The sequence below is a fragment of the Vicugna pacos genome, chromosome 13 (assembly GCF_048564905.1).
Source record: "Vicugna pacos chromosome 13, VicPac4, whole genome shotgun sequence".
NCBI classification, from domain to species: Eukaryota; Metazoa; Chordata; class Mammalia; order Artiodactyla; family Camelidae; genus Vicugna; species Vicugna pacos.
The window spans coordinates 18,730,685-18,753,171 of record NC_132999.1 but is presented as its reverse complement, the minus strand read 5'-3'; the positions used below and the strand labels follow the sequence as shown (position 1 = coordinate 18,753,171).

Below are 22,487 nucleotides of genomic sequence, written 5' to 3'. Positions count from 1 at the left end.
TCTGAAAGAAGTAGGTAGATGGGGTCTGGGACTGGATACATAGTGGGTCCAGGGAAAGAGTTATTTTTAGATTTCTGATATCAAGGCATATATGTATGGAAATAGGAAATGTGAAATAGTTTATAATTTTATGATTTCACTTTTGTTTGGTGTCTTTGTTTTGTGTTCTATCCTCTTGGTTATAAGAACTCAGTGAATTTCACCTGTAGTTTCTGGACTTTAGTTTTAGCTATCCCTGCCATAAAGTAGCTAAAATTTTTCATATGCCACATAATGTAAAACCTTCGTTAATTTTGACTCAAGGAAAAGAAAAACTGTATCCAAATTCTTGAAAATATGGGATGTAAAAAATATGAATGTGCCATTTTATTTCTTGAAAATGAAATACAAATCAATAAATAGTTCAGTGTAATGATGATTTCCATGTACACGAGTAGTTCCTGTTAATTGCAAAAATCTTGAAAATGTAGAGATGGACAAAGAAGAAAAATACATCATTTATTTTCGACTATTTTGGCTTTTTTCTATTTTAATACACATTTACACATATCCTTTCATTTGCTTATTTTAATAAATCAGGAATCCAAGGATAGATGCTTAATAAACTTTTAAAATTAACCATATTAAGCATGTTCAATATTCTTCTCCAATATGATTTTTAATAGTTGTATAGATTTCCATTAAAGGGATGAACCATTATTTATTCAATCAGTTCTTTATTGGAAGATATTTACATTGTTTCTACAAATAATTTTAAAGTTATGTTGTATATTTAAAACCACAGGCATACACATTTCCACATATTTATACACACAAATGCATATGCCTACATAAAAACACACATATACATGTGAACTCAGAAATTATATACTGAGCTAAATGCCCCATTAAAATAAGACACTCCATCCCCACCCCTTTCGGGTGACAAGCCAGGACCTGCTGATGCTATGTTTACTGCATGTAAACCATGCATGCTATGTGGATGTGTCTGGATTGTTCTATTTCAAAATTAATGAATTTACTGAATTTGCATGCATATTTACATAAATTTCCATGCATATGTTACTGATTTTTGCATACAAAATCTGTATGTATTTTCCAAGTAGTGCTCTGCAAAATACTTTTTCTCCTTGGTACTCATGAAAACAGTGGGTGGGTTTCAAATAAGTCTGGGAAATGCTAGGTTGAATAAAGTTAAGCTGTCTTTTTTATAGCAGGAATTCATATTTATCGAAATAACATCATTTACTGACTTATAGTTTTTACCATGTGGGGAGAAGGTGGTAATGATTCCTATGGTAAAGTACAGGAGTGGACCCAGTATTTTGCTTCTGTAATCAGCTTTTGAATAAGGACACTTTTTAGACAGTTGAAAGAATAGGATATGCTAAAAATTCATTTTGACTTTATTTAGACTATCATGGAAGGGGGAGGGTGGTCTAGCTCAGTGGTAGAGTGCATGGTTAGCATGCAGGAGGTCCTGGGTTCAATCCCCAGTACTTCTGTTGAAATAAGTCAATAAATAAACCTAACTACCTCTCCACAAAACAAAAATGAAAAAGCAGACAATAAATAAAGGCTATCATGAAAATCACTTGACTTTAAAGTGTTCTCTTTTTTTCTTAAGTGAAGCCTGATCCACCATCAGGTTTGCATATGGAAATCACGGACACTGGTGATTTAAAGATTTCTTGGTCCAGTCCAGTATCAGTACCATTTCAACTTCAGTATCAAGTGAAATATTCAGAGAATTCTACAACAAATACGAGAAAAGTAAGTATAGTTTGATAAATGAAATGAAAAGTTGAGAAGCAATTAAAGAGAAAGTGAGGACCACCCCCCACCCCAGGTCCCATAGAAAATGCCCTTGGGACACCAAGGGTTCCTGCTACTTCTAGTGCTGAATCAGTCATAATTTAATATTATGCCACTGGCTTTCATTTAAGATCAGCATAGGAAATGAGCATAATATAGCATTTCTGGATCTTCTGTAAAATGATTTTAGAAAAATTGTCTGATATTACTCACTGTCTCTTAAATGTGGATCCATGTTGTATGTTGAGGAGCATGACAAATTCCTCCCAGAAGTTAGTGCCAGGAAAAGTTCCTCTTCCAAAGTTTATGTATTTTAGGTTAAACTCTCTCTCTCTTTCTCTCCTTCTGCCTCCCTCCCTCCCTCTCTCCCCCCTCACTTACAGACACACACACACACACACACACACACACAACTAAATGGCTACTGGAAGTCCAGACACAGAATTATGGAATTGATCATTATAAAGTTTTCACATAAAGACCTTCTCTGGTTTCTGATTTTACGTGCCATCCTTACTTTTTTCTTACTACTCAATATATTTGTTTACATGCAAGTGCATGCATTTGTACTGTATAGTGTGTCAAATCCTTTTTCATTCTTTCAGTTAGTACTGAGCACCTACTGGGTGCCAACAGCTCAGGATATATTGGGATAGTAGAACAGGATAAGGGGTTTAGGAATGTGAGTGGGAGATGGTGGACTGTAATATTAAATGGAGGCCAGGGAAGAGATGGAGAAGGTGACATCTGAGCAAGGATTTGAAGGAGGTGGTGATGTAGATACCTGGGGGAACTGGGTTGTAAGTAGAGAAAACAGCAATTCGGAAGCCTTAAGCTGGGTGAGCAGCTGGAGGCCGGGGTAGTGAGCGGTTGGTCAGAGAGGGGCGGGGGAAGGAGGCGCTCACAAAGAGCCCTGTGGGCCATGAAAGACTTTGGCACTTTAACTTGTGAAACTAACTGTTATGTAATTCAAGGGGGAAAAAAAACCTGTTCTTTTGGATCTGGGCTAATTTTTGAAGACTTTATATTCATAAAGAGCAGAATGGGAATCCAGTGTCATGTGTGGAATAAGCCATTAAGGCTTCTCAGGGCTTCAGCTTTCTCAACGGTAAATGGAGATGGTAGGATTTGAAATCTAGGTGACCTGATAGTGTATAATGCATTCCTAGTGCTTTTCACTGCTTCTAGCCTGTAGCACCCCACAGTCTAATGAGCCAGGAAGTTCAGTAGCTTCGGGGCACATCACTGCTTGTTTTACGCAGAGAGGTCTCTGAGATATTTTCCCTCTAGCTTATAAACTGTATTTTGATTCACTGTAGTTTATCATCAGACTTGGGTCCTTAAAATTATTCATGCCCTGCTTCATGATGCTTTCCTCCAGGAACATTTATAGTTCTCTGTACATTCTACCGTGTGTGTGATAGCTGTCAGCAGTGGCTTGAAGCTTCCCACTGACGTTAGCTGTCCTTCTCAGATCCTGACACGTCAATATTCGTTATCATTCAGTTAAAAATATGCGTTGATTATCATTGTGACTTTTTTCCTTGGACTCACAGGCAATTTAAAGTTTTATTGACTGATGTCAACCAAACATTTGTTGTTGGGTTATTGAGCTCTGTGTAATTCCACGATGGGCCAGCTGGCTACTCTGTAAGATTTTAATTCTTTGTAATTAGTTGAGACCTGCTTGCAATCAATTTTGGTTAAGGTTTCACATTGATCTGATGTGCTGATGTTTTCAAATGGTATTTAACAGGCTGATGAGATTGTCTCAGCTGCTTCTCTGCTAGTAGACAGTGTGCTCCCTGGGTCTTCCTATGAGGTTCAGGTGAGGGGCAAGAGACTGGATGGCCCAGGAATCTGGAGTGACTGGAGTACACCGCTTACTTTTACCACACAAGGTAGGTTTTGTAAGTCACTTCTGTTGACAGAAGAATATGGTTCCTGAATTTGCCTTTGGCATGTTATAAGCATCTTAAATTTTGTGGCAGTAAACCAAAAGGAGCAACACCATATTACTTTTTAAGTGAAAGTTTGAAAACGTTAACCTGTTGGTGGCAGCCTGTGTAAGAGCGCCCACGTCTGTGTGCATCCGTGGGGGTATCGTGCTAAATTATTCTTTCTTACCCAAAAGATAGAGTTAGTATAAAAGTTCCAAATTTACAAATTCAGGACACTACTTTTACTGATGGATGTTTCCTGAGTTTGTACTTGAAAATCAGATATATTTATTTGGCATAGATTTTAACTATTAAAATTTATTTGAATATTATGTATTATATAATTAAACAATTCTTTTCACTCCAGATGCTTGCTCTTGAGAGTTTTCACTTTCAGTTCTCGTATTTCTAAAGTTATCTTTAAATATCAGGAAAACTGCAGTCTGTTCACAACTTCCTTGTGAGCTGAGGCGCAGGGTTTTATATAGAGGCCCAGGAGTCCAGCAGTCCCATCCCTGGCACAAGCTAGGGAGGGACTGTAAGAAGACACCTCATGATCCTTTGACTAGTTGTCCGATCTGTCAAATGGGCAGAATTACTCTGCTCTGTCAAATGGGCAGACACACTCAGGTTGATTTTGGATGTATGAGATAGCAAGTACCATGTAAAACACTAAGCAGATATGCAACACATTGAATGAAATAAATTTACTTGTTGATTACTTACTATTTAAAAAGCATTGATTATTGAAAAGTAAGTAGTAGAGTGGTTTAAGAGCATGGACTTTGGAGTCCCAGAAGTTTACAGGGATCCTGGCACCATTTGGAAAGTTGTCTTAATCTTTCTATGCCTCAATTTCCTCATCTGTAAAACAGAGACTTTTTAATATGGATAGAATGAAATAATGCACATAAAGGGCTTACTGCAGTGCCTGATCCTTAGTACGCACTCAGGAAATAGTAGATCATAGTTTAATAACTATCATAGTTTATAAATCCACAATTTCAATATTAAAAATCTCAAAGTCTAATGAAGGTGAGAGATTGACAAGATACGTAAATAATTGCTTAGCGCAAGTAAGGTGGTGAGAAGAGCTGAACTAAGGGCTAAGCACCAGAAAGAATTAATTCTCACTGGCAAAGTCAGGGACCTTGTGTAAACAGACTTAGAAGACAGGAATTTGTCATGTCTAGTCCTCAAATAATTAGAGTATCATGGTATGTGTCATATGATGCTGAAAATTCAAATTTTATTCTATCTTCAATTATAGATCATCGATTAATAAGTCTTAATGACCAGCTGTGAAGTAGATAGAGAGGAATGAATTAACAGCATAAAATTTCAGTGAATGTCCTGTGAAGGTTTTTACACTATGGGATGGGGTGAAATGGGTGGCAGAGGAGGGAAGTTTGACAAAGGAAGGAGAGGCAACAGCCCCTGCTCCCCGTCTGAGTGGCCTGTGCTTTGCACCTTTATTTAACCATCTGGTGAAATGTTTCTCTTCCACACAAAAATGGCTTTATCCTTTACTGTTTTAGTTCTTAATTAGATCTGAGGCCCTACCCTCTCTGAAGAAAAAGGAAATTCTAAAGGAATCGTTGTTTTTAAGTTTGCTGATGTTCAAGTTATACATTTATACTGTTCTAGAATGTGATTCTTAGTAATGTTATATATTCATTGGATTAAGATGAAAGTTTGATTCAGTATAATATAATAGCTACTTGTGTTATATAGTTCACATAAAATTTTATTTTGGTTTGTCAACTTAGGTTTTTAGACCTTTGGATGGACATATTTTTAGCTCTATTCTACTTTATGCAAATCCTTTTATACTTCTATTACTTTCCTAGTTCATGTCAATATCTGTAGGATTAAATTTGCTTGGCTTCTTAATATGTTACATAAGATTTTTATGCTTTCATGTAAAATTTAATCAGACTTATTAATATATATGATAAAGTACATATAGACATGTATATGCCCATCCATAGGCAAATATTTATTGTTTTGTGTACACAAAGTTTTAATACAGGCATGTTTTGTGAAAAAGCTTTGCCAACTTACTTACTTGTACAATATCCAACAATGTTACCATTAACAGTTAGCCTTTTACTTGTTTGACACAGGTGTGTCTCTCTAGTGACTTGAGACATCCCAAACAGGAAAATCTGAAAATAAGTGAAAAGTAAATCCAGACAGTGAGTGAATAGCTGCCCCAAAGGGCAGAGTTTGTTCATTTAGCAATGTGTGTAAAGTTAAGCTTAGTGATTTAGCAAGCTTGGATCGCTTAGATGCTGCTGAGTGGTACTAAGTGATTAGTAAGGGAAAGACAGAAACTTGCCAAATAGAAAGTAGACTAGGACACCAAGAGTGGGAGGAAAGCTTACACCCTTCAGTATCTCCCAGGCACGTTTCTCTATTACCGTATTGTCTGCTGTGATGGTGTAATGTGTACTGAATCACAGATAAAAGGTATAAGTAGGTTGATCATTCCCTGTTGAGTAATAATAGTAATAATGACAATTATTGGGTGCTTCCTGTGTTTCAGACACTGTTCTAAGTGCTTTGCATATATTATCATTTTATCCTTTCAAAAACCCAGTGAAATAGGTACTGCTGCTCCTCTTTAATAGACAAAGAAGTGGAGAATTAGATAGGCTTAAGTAACTTGTAAAAGTTGACACAATTAGAAAGTAGCCTGATTCCAAAGTTCATGTTTGTAACCACTAATAAGGCGGTTAAGTACATAAATGTATAATTATGCAAGGTTTCTTTCTGGTGGCACTAAAAATTGGTACTCAAAGCTAGTAAGTAGTCAGCTTAATTACATAGAGCATTTTAGTGGAACACCTCATTTCCTTTATGATTTCTGGTAAATGATGTTTCAGTGTTGCTTAGATTTTTTATTTTTAGGTTTAGATTTGCTGATGTCGTTTGCGGGAACTTACACATTTTACAGTGCTTACCAAACTTGAGGCTTATTCCCTGAAAGGTGTGCAACACCGAAGTGTCTCCAGACTCAGGAAATTCCTATTCTTGTGTAAAGAAATTTAACTCCTTCTCCCTTAAGTCTAGTTACTTAATGTTATTGGATTTCCCTCCTTGTTCTCTCCTAGGTGCTGTAAAGGCATCCACCAAACAGAAACATTCTGTAAGATTGAGGCATTAATTCATTTAGAATGAATTAGCATATCTGCCTTATCATTTCAAACACTTGGGGTTTTTTGTTTTGTTTTAATTTTTATTTTACATGCTTTTTTTTTCCTGGATAGATTTTGAAGAGTTTGATAGATTTGCTGATTGCAATGATTTTTTTTTTTAATTGAGGTACTGGGGATTGAACCCAGGACCTCATGCATGCTAAGCATGTGCTCTACCACTGAACTGTTTCCTTCCTCCCTGTTTTTTGTTTTTTTTTTTTTAAAGCAGGTTACCAATATATTGCTGCAGACAGAATGCTAATTCTCAGTACCTTTGTAACTACTGCTTTTTCTTCATTAATATAATAAAGCTGTAACCTACCAAATGTACAATTAGTGAAGCATTGACTATTCCTAGTCCAGGAATTCTTATGGATTCTTTTGAAATGAATTGAATATGTTCTTTCTCTGTAGCCGTTGGGAGAGCCAGGACTTTTAGAGGAAAACCCAGGACCTTGCCAGAATTTATGATGTGCAAGAATATTGCAATTAGGTTATGCTACACAGTGAAAACAACTTTAGAAGTGCTGAATTCTTGTAATACCTTAATTACCTGCATTCGTGTTGCTGGGAAAGAGGAGAAACAGATATTAGATAATTTTTACATTTCTTATACAGCTCTTTTACCAAGTTAGAGAAAATATTTTTTTCTTAAAGAAAAATCGGTAGTCTGCTCCAAGAATTAAAAAAAATATATTTTCTGGAGCTGTAATAAAGAAACATATTTAAAATTTTAGATAAAATAACTTTAAAGTGTTTTGATTCGTGATTTATGTTCTTTTGAGTAATTTACTAATATTTATCAGTAGAATTTCCCTTTTAAATAAAATTCATTAATATAGATCTTGTAAAGGTATTGATACTTGGTCATGAGAAGAAAATCATTGTCTTCTTATTTTACAAATTAAATATTGTGTAGTATCTCATACAATAAAAGATACATTTATATAATTTTGAAAATTAAATATTCAAAATTTACCTCATATCTATTTCAGTACATTTGTTCAATGTAAATTTTATAAATCATCGAACTTCTAATAATTTGTTTTCTTTTTAAGCTATTTTAGCACACAGTTGTGCCAAAGTACTGTAACTTTAATTCTGTTTCTCAATTAAATCTTACTTTGGCATGTAATTTTGAAGTGAAATGCTTTGAGTTTTTAAATTATCTTTCAAATTAAAAGCTTCAGCTTAACTTTTTGAAACATCATGTATACTCTTTTTTTAAAAAGTGGAATTATTCTGAGACTTTTGAGGCAGCTCACTAAGGAGCTGCGAGCATGCTGAAGGAAGGTTAGCGATCTCTCGGGTCGGCGCTGGGTGCCTGTGTGCCTGTGTGCAGCGAGTAATGCACCAGTGAAGCCTGAGGGCCGCCCTGGGCCGGGGTTATAAATCTAATGGACTGGCTTCTCTCCAGTAATTTCCTGCTGTGAAGTTTTTTTCCTGTTTATGCTCCACTGTAGACATACAACACGACAATGTCTTATGTGGATTTTAAGTGTAAAGACAGTGGAGTTTAGCAGGCTGTTACAGAAAAGAGAAAACTTAAATAGTAAAAACTAATGAAGTATTTGTGGTTTTGTTTCAAAGGGAAACCAAATGACATGTATGAAAACAGATATTCATATTCTATCAGCAGAAAATAGCCTACCTTAAATTGTCCAACTGAAATACACTGTTCTTGTAATGTACTGTGGCAGAAATCCTTTCTTCCTATGTAAACATTCATTTACTTTTATTCTGTTTCTAATAAGAAATATAGGAGACTGAAAGAGTAGTATGGAGTAGTGTATAGGCATTTAAAAATAATATTTTAGAAAAATATTGATTCCCCTTGTCCTCAACCACAGGATACTGGCATTAAATAACTTAAAATGATATTACAGAGGGTGGGTGTAGCTCAGTGGTAGAGCATATGCTTAGCATGCACAAGGTCCTATGATCAATCCCCAGTACCTCCATTAGAAAAAAAATGATATTACAGAACAATATTTACAGTTTTGCCTGCTTTGCTTATCACTGCATCATTAATTTCGCATTTCCTAACTACATTTCCTATGTAAAGCTTATGTCTCTACTTTACTTGCTTATTTGAAATTTTCATATATCCAAACAAGACAATGGCAATCACTATTTATTCTTCGGGATTTGTTTTACAGGGATTGTTTTACTTGTTTTACAGGGATTTGTTTAAGAACTTGCCCTAAGGTTAACTGATTCCAGCAGAGTCTGATGTGGAATTACTATATTTCATTTTCATTAATTTTCTGCCTATCGGCAAGTGACAACCGCTCACTAAAACATATTTTATAATGAGTAAGCCTCTGTGTTTAGAAAATACTGAAGACCCTTATGGAAGCTCAAGTCACTTGGGAATGTGAGTGCTTGGGGCACTTACTAATTGTGCACGAGCAGGCAGCCACAGTTCTTCAGTCTCTGGGCACACTCATTTTAGTTTTGTAATCCTGAATGCCTTGTGAATCTTTTTTTTTTTTAAATGATATCAATTGCTTATACGATGTTTTCTGTCTTCCTCTGATACCCTGCCTTCCTTCCCCCATTACAGATGTCATATACTTCCCACCTAAAATTCTGACAAGTGTTGGATCTAACGTTTCTTTTCACTGCATCTATAAAAATGAAAACAAGATTGTTTCCTCAAAAAAGATTGTTTGGTGGATGAATTTAGCTGAGAAAATTCCTCAAAGCCAGTATGATGTTGTGGGTGACCATGTTAGCAAAGTTACTTTTCCCAATCTGAATGCAACCAGACCTCGAGGGAAGTTCACCTATGACGCAGTGTACTGCTGCAATGAGCACGAGTGCCACCATCGCTATGCTGAGTTTTATGTGATTGGTAAGAACCCCGAGCTTTTCTTCCTTTTGTTCCACCAGATACACTTCTATTATGGACTCTATGTTAGAGCCCCTTTGAAGATGTAAGGAAATTTTATTTTCATTAAAAATGTTTTGGTGTTTTTGCTTTATATTAATATTTTAATGTGTTTTAAATAGATGTCAATATCAATATATCATGTGAAACTGATGGGTACTTAACTAAAATGACTTGCAGATGGTCAACTAATGCAATCCAATCACTTGTGGGAAGTGCTTTGCAGCTGAGGTATCATAGGTATGTACCATTTTTGCTGTTTTATTTTTCTGTGGTATGGTGACATAAACATTTCCTGTAAATATATCACTCTACCAGAAGTTTTGTAGATTTATTCCTCAAAGAGGAAGGTAGAATATACTTAAGGAATTTTTGAGGAATTAAATAAATCGTTGATTCTTGAAAAAAATTCACACACACAAGATTGTAGTTTGTTTTTACTTCAGATTATTTTTCCTGGTGATTAAGTTAATTCTCCACAATTGCATTTTAACTATTGAATGAAATCCCCCAAATTTTAATCTCTATGCATTTTAATTTGACCTGGAGAATTGACTAGAGGAGAATGTCTAGCCTTGTATCATTTGCTGAAGGTTAATGGTTAAGAAAAAAGTTGGAGGGTGTGGCACAGAGATTGTAGGAGATAATATGAATGGCCTTTAGAAGTAGGTAAGATTATTTAAGAAAGAAACAATAAGGAGTAAAATGTTCTAATAAAGACTAATTTATGCTTGTTTTCTTAATTCCTCCCTGTTTTAAAAAGAATTCAAGTCATCGTCTTCCTGTAGTATTCTTCTCTGCAAAGACTTTTTATCTGAAATAATAACGTTCTTGGTTAGGAGAAGATGGATACATTTTAATTTTTATAATACTCCCAGTAGTTTTCAAGGATGTGTAGTGCTCTTAAACGCCCAGTCTCAAGTTATATTTGGACTTTCAATTTGTATTTCTTGTGCTCATTTATTCTTAAAATCTAAAATTTCTACTTGAAAATCAGATCCCTTTCCTCATATACTATGTTCTGAATTCTGTTCCTAACGCTACCAGTCTGTTCTTACACAGTATTAGAAAAAATGGGGCAATTTCTTCATTTTTCATGTTGGAATAATAGCTGTCTTCATCTTACAGGATACGATTATTTTTAAATCAATAGAATGTTCATGGTGTATCATTTCACTTTTGTAATCTATCTGTACTATCTTTCCATGGTATTTTTACATTAAAAATGGTTATTTGTGGATGACTGTTCCAAAAGCACTTTGACTTATTTTAATCTTACTAGTATTTACAGAAGAACCATGAATCTAGCTGCATATATTTGGTCGTACTTTTTAATCTCTCTAAGCTTCAATTTCCTTGTCTGTAAAGTGGAGTAAATTGTAGGACTTACTGGGTTTCTATGAGAATTAAGGACATATTTTATTTAATTATAGTGAGTGGTGTGATTTCTCCTGGTAAACATTCAGTAAATGGTTATTGCTGTTGTGATGATAATGGTGCTTTGGATTCCAAGTGCATTATTACTGTGCTTCTGTATAAGGTCATAGTTCTCATTTTTTATGCAGAGAACCCTTATCTCTCTTTCTCATTTAACTTCACTCACCACACTCATTCACACACACACACACACACACACATTCAATTGTAAGTTTAAGAAAACAGGAAGAAAAAGATATCACAAAAATGGAAAATGAGGGACAGAAGAATATAGATTTTCCATTTTCTTGTAACCTCCTTACTCTTGTTCCTGTGGAAACAGTAACTGCTTCTTTGACCACTGAAATACCATGTTTAAAGCAAATAATGGCAGAAGGGCTATTTGAGAGAAAAGGAGAAAGGAGAAATGCTTTGTGTGCTCTGAGGTGGAGTGTTGATTGAGATGCAGTGATGAAAAAATGCTTTCTTAATTTTCTTCTCTGAGAAGATAGGTGATATACCTGATTATATGATTCATATGCAAATCAAGAATTGATACTCTTTTAATTATGTTACTTTGAACTAGAAAATATTAGAACAATGTCAGTTATGCTGTAATTTAACTATCAATTATGCTTTCAATTTGTTGTGTCATTTAATCCCTATTTAAAGTGTAAGGAATTTACCCTTTCTTTCCATCTCAGGAATGCCCCATTACGACCTATGATCTATACTTTTAAAATTCTATCACTTAGGTTTAATGTTAGGTTAGCTTTCAAAGTGTTATAAGTTCTATCTCTAGTTGGATCCTTATCTCTGTATTAGAACTATGTCATTTATTTCATTTGCATCTCTACTTAGTGTCTAATGAAGTATTTAATAAGGGTTATTATCTATTTTTATGGAAAGATTGTGATATAGCTGGAAATTCAGAAATGCCTTTCCAATAAGAACATCTTTCTTTTAGATAGAGCAAAAACTGTCTCTTTTAGACAGCAAAGCAGAATTCTCAAATATCTTATTGCTTTCATCAATTTGTGTATTAATTTACTGTTTTTGTATCTTTTAAGGAGCAGCCTTTACTGTTCTGATGTTCCATCTGTTCATCCCATATCTGAACCCAAAGACTGCCACTTGCAGAGAGATGGTTTTTATGAATGCGTATTTCAGCCAATCTTTCTGTTATCCGGCTATACAATGTGGATTAGAATTAATCACCCGTTGGGTTCACTTGACTCGCCACCAACGTGTGTCGTTCCTGATTCCGTGGGTATGTCAGACTATGTTGTATGTCTTCATTTTTAGTAGCAGATTTGGATTCAGATTGATTCAGGGTAACTCTTGAGTTTTACCATTTTCTGATCACATTATATTAAAAGATTTTTTTTTCCTGTTTGTAGCGGAATAGAAAAGACAATCAGCCTTAGAAAGTGTTACAGTTTTGGTTTTATTTTCAGTTATTTACAGCACAATTTTTTAGTAACAGGGATATTTTCAGCATACAATTTGATGAATTATATTAGTCACTGGGAATGAAACTTAGTAGTATTATTCTAAATAATGAACTATTTTACGTTTTTCTCCAAATATACTTATGAAACCGGTTGATGGTTTTAATCTAAAGGTTTAATTTAGGTACTCTGACAGCTTTTGTAATCTGAGTACTCATTACCCAAGGCTTTAACTTGTAAAGCTACATAGGAAGCAAAAGTATTCAAAACAACTAAAGTGAAATGAAGAGAAAATAGATAAGAATGATGACACCCACCATAATATTTTAGACATCTTTTTAAAAGATATTTTGATTTCAGAGGATTAATAGAGCCTTTCAAAATTTTGGCATATCCCTCTAGTGTCACTGTGAAATCTTTGACAAATGACCCAATTGTTATTGTACAGCAGCAGAGGTAAAAGTTTCTTTGATGCTATTTACTATTTTGTTGGGAAATGATACCAAAAATTAATATTTGATTTATTGTTTTTTCAAATAGTTAGTACACATCTGAATTCAAACCTACATTTTGTTAAATATAGAATAAAGTCATAATTAAAAGATTTTTTTTTCAATATGAAGTCCCGATTAATTGATCCAACACCCCACCATCCCTGCATTATTTAGTTTGGTTCCATTTTAAGGGATTTTACCATAAGCAGTACTTCTCTGGTACTAAATATCCTGGGATAGCAAAGAACCTTCCCACCCACCCCCCAAACAGGCACAGCTTCACCGTCACATGTAATGGATGACAACTGCAGCATGGATTTGGTTCTCTATCTGACAACCTTTGATGTTACTCTTTTCAGTACTGAAATAAGGAGTTTTAAAATTGGGCTTATACTGCCTACGGAGTACTAGAAAACAATGTGGAAATTCAGCTTGAGGATCCAAATGCCAGCTCCACCTGTAATGCGCTTTGTAAACTTGGCCTGGTCACACGAGCACTGTTACTGTTTTATCATCCATAAAATGCAGAAAGCTCCTCGCACCTCCCCAGTGTGGGTACTGTGGGAATCACATAACTATTGTTACATGAGTGTGCCTTCTGCAAACTAGATATTCCTGGAATGTATCCTTGTGACATCTGTGTGATTCAGTCAAATGCAATCACAGATTTAATGGCTTAGGGTCCCTTGAACACTCATACTTCCTTTCCTGAGGAGGAGACATCTTTTTAAGGGGCGAAATGTATGTCATCTTATTGGTTGGTGAAGAATGCCTTCTTGGCATATGAGCGTGAGAAACTCTATAGTAATAAAAATGTTTAGGTTTTTGGTGATTAACAGTCTAAAGAATTATTGTTGATGAAGTTAGTTCCCAAATATGTTGAGTTTACATATTGTCTTTTACTCTTTTTTAAAACCTCTTGCCATTATAGTCATCTTTGCCTCTATTTTTGCCCTTTAAAAAGCCCATTTTCCTTAGATTATGGAGAACCAAAGCTTCACTCTGCAAGACCACCTCTGACCGTGATCTAGAAATACTTAAGACGATAGAAGAGTTAGAAACTCACACATGTGAAAATGGATGCAGTGCATGTTTTTTGCCTTTAATTAAAGCTCTAATTAGAACAGAGTTTGCTATTGCTATTCATCATGTGCTCAGTATGGTATCTTTTGCATGTAGAGCCAATGGCTCAATTTCTAATCAGGTCTTACTGCTAACGTGCAGAGTGACATGGGCAATGTATTGATCTTTTTTCAGTCAACGTCTCTATTTGAAAAATAGATTTCCTTTCTTATGTATCACATAAAGTTGTGGGGAGTCAAGTAAGATAATGAATGAGAAAGTTTTGAGAAAGACTTTGCTTTGTAAATAGAAGGTATGAAAGATTGTAACACAATGTTTTTAAAACATTACTGTTTCAATTACTGTTACATAATACTTTTAAAAAAATTTCTAGTGAAACCACTGCCTCCATCCAGTGTGACAGCAGAAATTACTGTAAAAATTGGATTATTGAAAATATCTTGGGAAAAGCCAGTCTTTCCAGAAAATAATCTTCAGTTTCAGATTCGCTATGGTTTAAGTGGAAAAGAAGTACAATGGAAGGTACCTTTTACATGGAAATTTTTTCAGCTTGCCTGACCAAATGTTTTTTATAACTGTTTAAGAATTTCATTGCATAAGATTTATTTTGTTGGCATAACAGTACACTCTCCTGTATTCTGTAGCTATTTTTGTTAAATAGATTGATCTAATTCTATCCCTTTTGGGTTGAAATTTCCTGCAATTTATTATTTCCCAGAATGAGTTTTGCAGAGCATTGATCCCATAACATGTTCCTTGAAAAAAAATCACATGACTAAATAAGTTTAGGAAACCTTGAATCACTGCATGTCCCTAGTGTAGAGTCACCGTTTATTACATAGTATAGGTTTGGAAAAGTCCTGGGTTAAAGAAACATTTGTGACTTTGTTTCATTTTATGTTTCTCAAACTCACTTTACTAACGAACCCTTTTCCTCTAACATGAATGCATCTTTAGTGCATGCATGATCAGTGGGATGCATTTTGGAAGAAACTGCTTTTGTCAAACAACCAGAGTCATACCCAAGGGGGCAAGTGTGCATATGATGACTTGCTGTGTCAGTTTTCTGACAGCAGCCTGCAAAGACCTAGAAATAGCAGGAACTCTAGTGATGTCATTAGATCATAGTGACTGCTACCGAAATGAATGTGACAGTTTATCTGCTCATTGAGGAGACTGAACATCAGAGATTCTCTACAGCAAGCCCTAGCTAACCACTAGACTAACGTTCTTAAAAGCCTCTGTGGATAGAGGATTAGTGGACAGATGGGTAATAGCATAAGAGAGTAATTGGGAAGCAAGTTTGTAAGTGAGCCGATCTAAATCTTGTCGTCCAGATAGAAATAAACGAGATGACTAAGACAATCCTTAACTTGGAGCTCATGATTCAAGCCTAGTAAGAGTATTTCTAAAGCCAGAAAACACAAAGCCAATTTTCTCTCAATTTTGGAATAGTGTTAGAGTTTAAAATAAAATGCACTTCAGGGCTTTTGAGCTGCATATGTGTTAATAATGATCGGTCTAATGCTTTGACTTACTTTACAGATGTATGAGGTGTATGATGCAAAATTAAAATCCACCAGTCTCCCCGTGCCAGACGTGTGTGCCGTCTACGCCGTCCAGGTGCGCTGTCAGAGGCTGGATGGACTGGGGTATTGGAGTGATTGGAGCACTCCGGCCTACACCACTGTTACAGATATACAAGGTCTGCAGGGATTTGGTGAATGTGTCTTTTTAAATGCATACGTGTGTGCTTCAAATGTGACTGAAAAAATAATCCTTCCAAGAACACACGTATCACTTGGGCTCCTTGTCATTTTGCAGTTCCTCTCAGAGGACCCGAATTTTGGAGAATAATTAATGAAGACATCACTAAAAAAGAGAGAAATGTCACTTTGTTTTGGAAGGTATTCCTAATTTTTATGTTATTCTTAAATTTTACTTTTATCCTCTTAAAAGATTTACTTCATTGTTCATAATCCTGTCGTGTTTGGATTCCACAATCCCACGTTTATTTCGTTTTGGAGATGTGATTGCAGAGAGCCAAGATGTACAGGTGGAAGAAGCGCTGGCCTGCGGTTAGGAGACTTTAATTCTGTTATCAGCTTAGCACGTTGTAGTTGTGTCAGTACTAGTTTGGCAAAGTCACTTAGACTCTTCAGCCTCCATTTCCTAATCTGGGTCAGTGTAAAATTGGACTAGATAATGTCTAGTGTTCCTTCAAGTCCAAAAATTCTATTTACATTTAATCCTAAACAAAGGATTTTTAATGCCCACATACCTCAAGGGCATTAAAACAACAGGTTATTCTTTTTGTATGATGGAAAATACACAGTGGATATTTCCAAAAACAACCGGTACACAGCTTAGCGATTTTCAAAGCATTCTCTCCTGAATGAGCTGATTTGTATCCCAAGTGAATAGATTATTTTAGGATCAGATTTTTTGGGGAGACATTAACATTCAGTCCACTGCAAACATCATTTGTCATTAGGGAAATGCAAATTAAAAGAGCAATGCAATGTTACTACACACTTATGAGAATAGTTAAAATTCAAAAAGTGATAATAAATTGCTGGCGAAGCAACAGGAACTTTTATTCTTTGCTGGTGGGAATGCAGAATGGTACAGGCACTTGGGAAGACAGTTTGGTAGTTTCTTACACAGTTAAACATAGTCTTACCATATGATCCAGCACTGCACTCTTAGATATTTACTTAACTGTTTTGGAGACTTGTGTCCACATTAAAACTTGCACATGAATGCTCATATCAGCTTTATTCATAATCACCAAAAACTAGAAGCAACCAAGATATCCTTCTATAGATGAGTGGATAAATAAACTATGATACTTCCATGCAATGGGATGTTATTCAGAGATAGAAAGAAACTGCTATAAAGCTACAAAAAGACATGGGTGCATCTTAAATAAATGTTGCTAAGTGCTAGCAGCCTGCCCGAAAGGGCTACATTATGATTCCCCTTATATGGCGTTCTGAAAAAGGCATAATTATAGAGGTGATAAAAAGATCAGTAGTTTCCAGGGTTTGACTGACAGGGAAAGGTTGACTCGGTGAAGCAGGGGGGATTTTTTTATGTTGGTGAAACTATGCAGTGTAACGTTGTCCCGGTGAGCACGTAGCGCTGTGCATTTGCCAAAGCCTGTAACTCTTCGTAGCACAAAGAGCAAACCTTAATGCACGCAAATTAAAGATCCACCTCTAGGAGGTTGGAGGGTCCTGGAGTGGAACCCAGACTGCGACAAGAGACTCTAACTGTATGACGAGTGTATGAAACAGCCTCACCAAAGGAGGCGGCAGAAAAAGGTACGTACCTAAGTTAGGTAACTTGGTTAATGAGTAGATTCTTTAGACTCAAGGCAAAAGAAACTGTATATAACAGCTGTTCTAGTTGATAAAGTTATTTCTCTCACAAGATATGAGTTATGAATTCTAGTGTTGTTAGACATGCAGACTGGAATTGAACAATTAAGTAATCGGATGATGGATGGTAAGAAGGATCCAGGTTTCTCACTGTTGGACTGGTTATATATACAGACAAGCAAGGAGAAGACTAGAATGATCCATGTGATAATAGATTAGAGTTGGAGACGTCAGGATGATCTCATGTTTAGCTTAATATGAACACAGATGGATTTATTTAGAAACTTGTGTAGATATGTATATATACAGGGTTTAGCATATACACATGTATTTTCTTGGTTTGTAAGCTGAGAGGACCATCCTCTTGTAGTAAGGAGCATTCCCAAATTTGTGTCTAATACTGTTCTCCAATAATAGGAATTAGAGCGTCATGAAAAAAAAAATGCCTGGTAATAGGGCTGGGGCAGGAAATATACCAGATGAACCTAGAGTAACTTATACTAGAAAGTCAGGAAGTTTATCATCACCTTTACTTGATGGTTACAAAACTAAATTATTTGTATATGAAAACTGACATGGATTTAAAAAAATACAACATGCAAAATTTGCATGATTTTTCAGACATTTCCTGCTTGCCGTGGCTGCTAAAATCTTACTCCCCACCTACCCAGATTATTCCAAGCCCTGCAGGGATACATTTATATGTGTTCGTATTTATTTTTCTCAACTTTTGACTTAGAAGAATCTCAAGGCAGAAAAATTGAGCAGCACTCTTGTAGAGTCACGCTTTCTATAGGCTTACAAGGGATTGGTAGCACTTAAAATCTTACCTGAAACAGATGAAGGTGATGGGCGAGGAAGGGTGTATTGTTATATTCTGTATACTCTGTAGAAGGGAAGAATAGAATTAGACTAATTTTGTATTTTACGCTGGAATCGTCAGTGACCTGGTATGACATTTTAAACTATAGGACAGAAATTCTATGGTGCCATACACACTGTCCTGATAGCCTCTCTTACTTGATGTGGCAGCGTATCCAGGAAGGGAAAATGAGTGACAAATTTACTAGGATTAGTGTAAGTGATGATTATTACCTTTTCACCTCTTTCTTGTTGTTGCTTTACAGAAACAGAGGGTTATTCATTTTTTGCTTTTTAGATGATGAAACTTTCAACTCCCTGCCAGTATTTCTTTTCTCTAGAATTAGAGTGAAACTTCTGGTAGAAAAATGTCCTATTTGCATACATACTTCATTATCTTCAAAGGAGGTATTCTCTGTGTCGTAAGGAAAAAAAAAGGGGGGTGGGATTAAGTTTCCCAGGCTCCATACCCACCCAGACACCTTCATGGAGACTGTGGTCAGAGCAGCTCATACCTCAGCCTTGAATTCAGTGGTGCTTGCTTCTGCCTGACTCCAGCCTGCCAATGGGGAATATATAATAGGAGTTCCATGAGCTTGGTTGATATAAAAAGCAGACATAGAAAACAAACTTTTGGTTACCGGGGGAAGACGGGGTGGGAAGGGATAAATTGGGAATTGGAGATTTGCAGATATTAACTACTGTATATGAAAAAGATAAACAAGTTTCTACTGTATAGCACGGGGAACTACATTCAATATCTTATAGTACCTATAATGAAAAAGATTATGAAAAGGAATATATGTATGTATACATATGACTAAAACAGTATGCTGTACACCAGAAATTGACACATTATAAACTGACTACACTTCAATTTAAAAAAAAAAAAGCACCGTAGCTCTTAAACTAATCCATTTTTATGTTTACTTCAGCCCCTGATGAAAACTGACTCATTGTGCAGTGTGAGAAGGTATGTGGTGAAACATTATACTTCCCGCGTCGGAACGTGGTCAGAAGACGTGGGGAATCACACTAAATTCACTTTCCCATGGACAGAGCAAGCGCATTCTGTTACAGTTCTGGCCATCAATTCAATTGGTGCTTCTTCTGCAAATTTTAACGTAACATTCTCATTGTCTATGAGTAAAGGTAAGAAAAGGTACAGGGTAGTAAACCTGTGACCCTTTTAATGTCTAATCTTTGCAAACTTCTCCCATTCTGAAGGATCTTCCAAGAAGTCCGCAATTCTCTGAATCGGAAAGTCTCTCCTTTACCTTTTATCTCTTCTTTGTCCAAGAAATAATAAAACAGACTGTATCCTAATTATGTAATATGGTCCTTGGGTTTTCATGTGGTAGAACATTGTTGAAATGGTATAAAAATGAGAATATTGTAGTAAATCTAATACTTAAAAACTTTTTTGGACCAGTGGAGGTTATAGGTAAATCAGTCTCTTTCTTTATATATGTGTGTGTGTGTGTGTGTGTGTGTAAAATAAGTACATGTACGTGTATGTAATATATATTACGTATATATATGTAATAGTATGACATATTATATGGATGCAAGTTATTGCTTAGACTTAAAAATAACCTATATTTCATTTGATATGAGTGATGAACCCTCTCTTGAGAACCACTTTCAATAGGGATTTCTAATGTAGATGATAAATTCCAAGTATAATTTTTAATTGAAAATTCAGACTTCCTGTACCTCTGCCAATCTCCTTCATGAAGTGTTTGCTTATTGCTTCAATTAGTTATGTCCTGTCCTTTCTTTAAACTCAGAGTGCTTTCTGCTTTTCTTAAAGTATTTTATACCCCACCTTGTATTATGATTGCTTGTGATGTATACTGTAAGCTTCATGTAAATCCCACAGCACCTGCATGAAGTTTTATACTAAAAATATTTTTAATTAGTATGTTCTAGACATATTTACTATGTTAGGTGGTGGGAATTCCAACGTGTGAAAAACTATAGTGGCCTCAGCATTCACAGAGTCCAGGTGATGAGATAGACATTAACCAAATAATCATACAGGTTAGTGCCTATTTACAAACTAAGGTGAGTGTTCTAAGGAAAGGAATCTGATTTTATGAAAGAAAAGAAAATTGGAACCTAACCTGGTGTTGAGGGTCCGGGAAGCTTTCTTGAGGAAGCAGTATAGGAATTAAACTTTCCCCAGAGGTCGTGGGGAGAGCTCCCTTGAGAGAGGAGCAATCTGACCAAAAGTCCTTGTGGCCCAGGAGAGGACATGCAGGAGGACCAGATTAGGTCTGGTGCGGAAAAATCAAGAAAGGCCAGCAGGTGTGCTGGCCCTCACAGCCTTGTAGGCATGATAGGAATTTTATCCTCATACATGGAAGTCTGCTGAAGGCCTTGCAGAGGGTGTTCAAATGATCAGACTTGTGCTTTGAAAGCATGACTCCATCAGCAGGAAAGAAGACTGGAAGGACTTGGGGGGGTGATTGACAGGCCTTTGCAATATTGCAGGAGATAACACCTTTCTGACTATATCCCCAAATCCCTGTTTTGGATTTTAGGTAGAATCTTATTTCTCCTCAATATATTCCCACATCTCTCTGCTTACATGACTCATGATACAAAAATAATTGCCATGTATTATATTTATTTGTGCAAATGTCGACTTTCTTTTCTTTCTTCCTTTTTCTAATAGGATATGTGTTCTTAAAGGCAATTAGGATATTTTCATTAATTTTGAATTTAAAAATAATTTTCTTTCTCTTCCTCTTAGTAAATATCGTGCAGTCACTCAGCGCTTATCCTTTAAACAGCAGTTGTGTGATTCTTTCCTGGGTGCTGTCACCCAGTGATTACAACCTGACGTACTTTATTCTCGAGTGGACAATTCTTAATGAAGACAATGAAATTAAGTGGCTTAGAATCCCTTCCTCTGTTAAGAAGTATTATATCCATGGTAAGCTGACTGTGTATTAATAAGTTTCTCCTATCGATTAGTGTGACAGCACAGATTATTAATTCAAATCATACAGTCAGTTAATGAAAGCTTCAGAAACATAGATGATAGACCTTACTACCTATAATTCTGTTCCTTTATCACAGACACTTAATTCCATTTCATTTGACCATTTTTTATGTAAATATTTTACATAGTCGTAATCATAGTATATCATTTACCACTTTTCTTCTGATTTGTTTCTTTGATATATCACAGGCATGTTTCTATTTTGTCCCCAATCCTTTAACTTTTAAAAAAATTATTATATAGCATTTTATTCCAATCTATGTAAACCATTTATTTGAGAACATTTATGTTGCTTCCAGCTCAACCTTTTTAAAAAAAACTATTTTAAATGATTTTTGATACCTACTACCACACAGTTTTCCCAAATTGTGTACCAACTTCTCATGCTACTACCAATGAGCAGGAGGCTGAAGGTCTGAGGACCTAGGACTTTGTGACATAAACCAGCATAAACTCCAAAGGAGACCAGTTACCCCAGAAGGAGATTTAAGTACAAAGTGTAAGTGCACAATATAGAATCTCCAAGTCTGAGTAAGGTTTAAACAGAGAAGCTAAGGATTGCCATGCTCTTATTACACAATATCATCCCAAAGGCTCATACTTTTCATTTACATTCCAAAGACCATGGAATTTAGCATCAGGGTAAATAGAAACACGTTATTGATAGAAAACTAAATCCAGTTCATTACTATTGTTGTCCAGGTGGTTACTCTCTGTGCTTCAAAGAGATTGTTCTCTTGTGGAACAGTATTTATACATTATTAGCATTTGTAAAAATGGTAGATCATTGATGGATCTGCTTTAAGCTTTGCTGTAGAGATGGTTGTCCTCCGTGGATCTAGACCCCTAGATATGCAAAGGGACTCCTGGTCCACCTCCATCTTCTCTGCATAGGGTTTCCTAAGACTTTAGTCTCCCAGCGGCCTTGAATGGGAAAACTA

General features: G+C 35.7%; 1 protein-coding gene across 5 annotated transcripts in view; it reads left to right on the top strand.

Moving 5' to 3' along the window:
- The window catches only part of LEPR (leptin receptor), an 83,021-nt gene that overhangs the window by 43,880 nt on the left and 16,654 nt on the right, over positions 1 to 22,487 (top strand). For 4 of the 5 annotated variants that reach the window (XM_072974274.1, XM_072974273.1, XM_072974275.1 and 1 more), the window contains exons 6-15: positions 1,628 to 1,773; positions 3,572 to 3,716; positions 9,522 to 9,812; positions 9,971 to 10,088; positions 12,335 to 12,534; positions 14,666 to 14,814; positions 15,838 to 15,997; positions 16,117 to 16,199; positions 19,472 to 19,688; positions 21,295 to 21,477. In XM_072974274.1, the coding sequence (XP_072830375.1) occupies positions 1,628 to 1,773; positions 3,572 to 3,716; positions 9,522 to 9,812; positions 9,971 to 10,088; positions 12,335 to 12,534; positions 14,666 to 14,814; positions 15,838 to 15,997; positions 16,117 to 16,199; positions 19,472 to 19,688; positions 21,295 to 21,477 (1,692 nt within the window). The remainder of the gene's footprint in view (positions 1 to 1,627; positions 1,774 to 3,571; positions 3,717 to 9,521; positions 9,813 to 9,970; positions 10,089 to 12,334; positions 12,535 to 14,665; positions 14,815 to 15,837; positions 15,998 to 16,116; positions 16,200 to 19,471; positions 19,689 to 21,294; positions 21,478 to 22,487) is intronic. The other variant, XM_072974276.1, reaches the window with a different exon arrangement.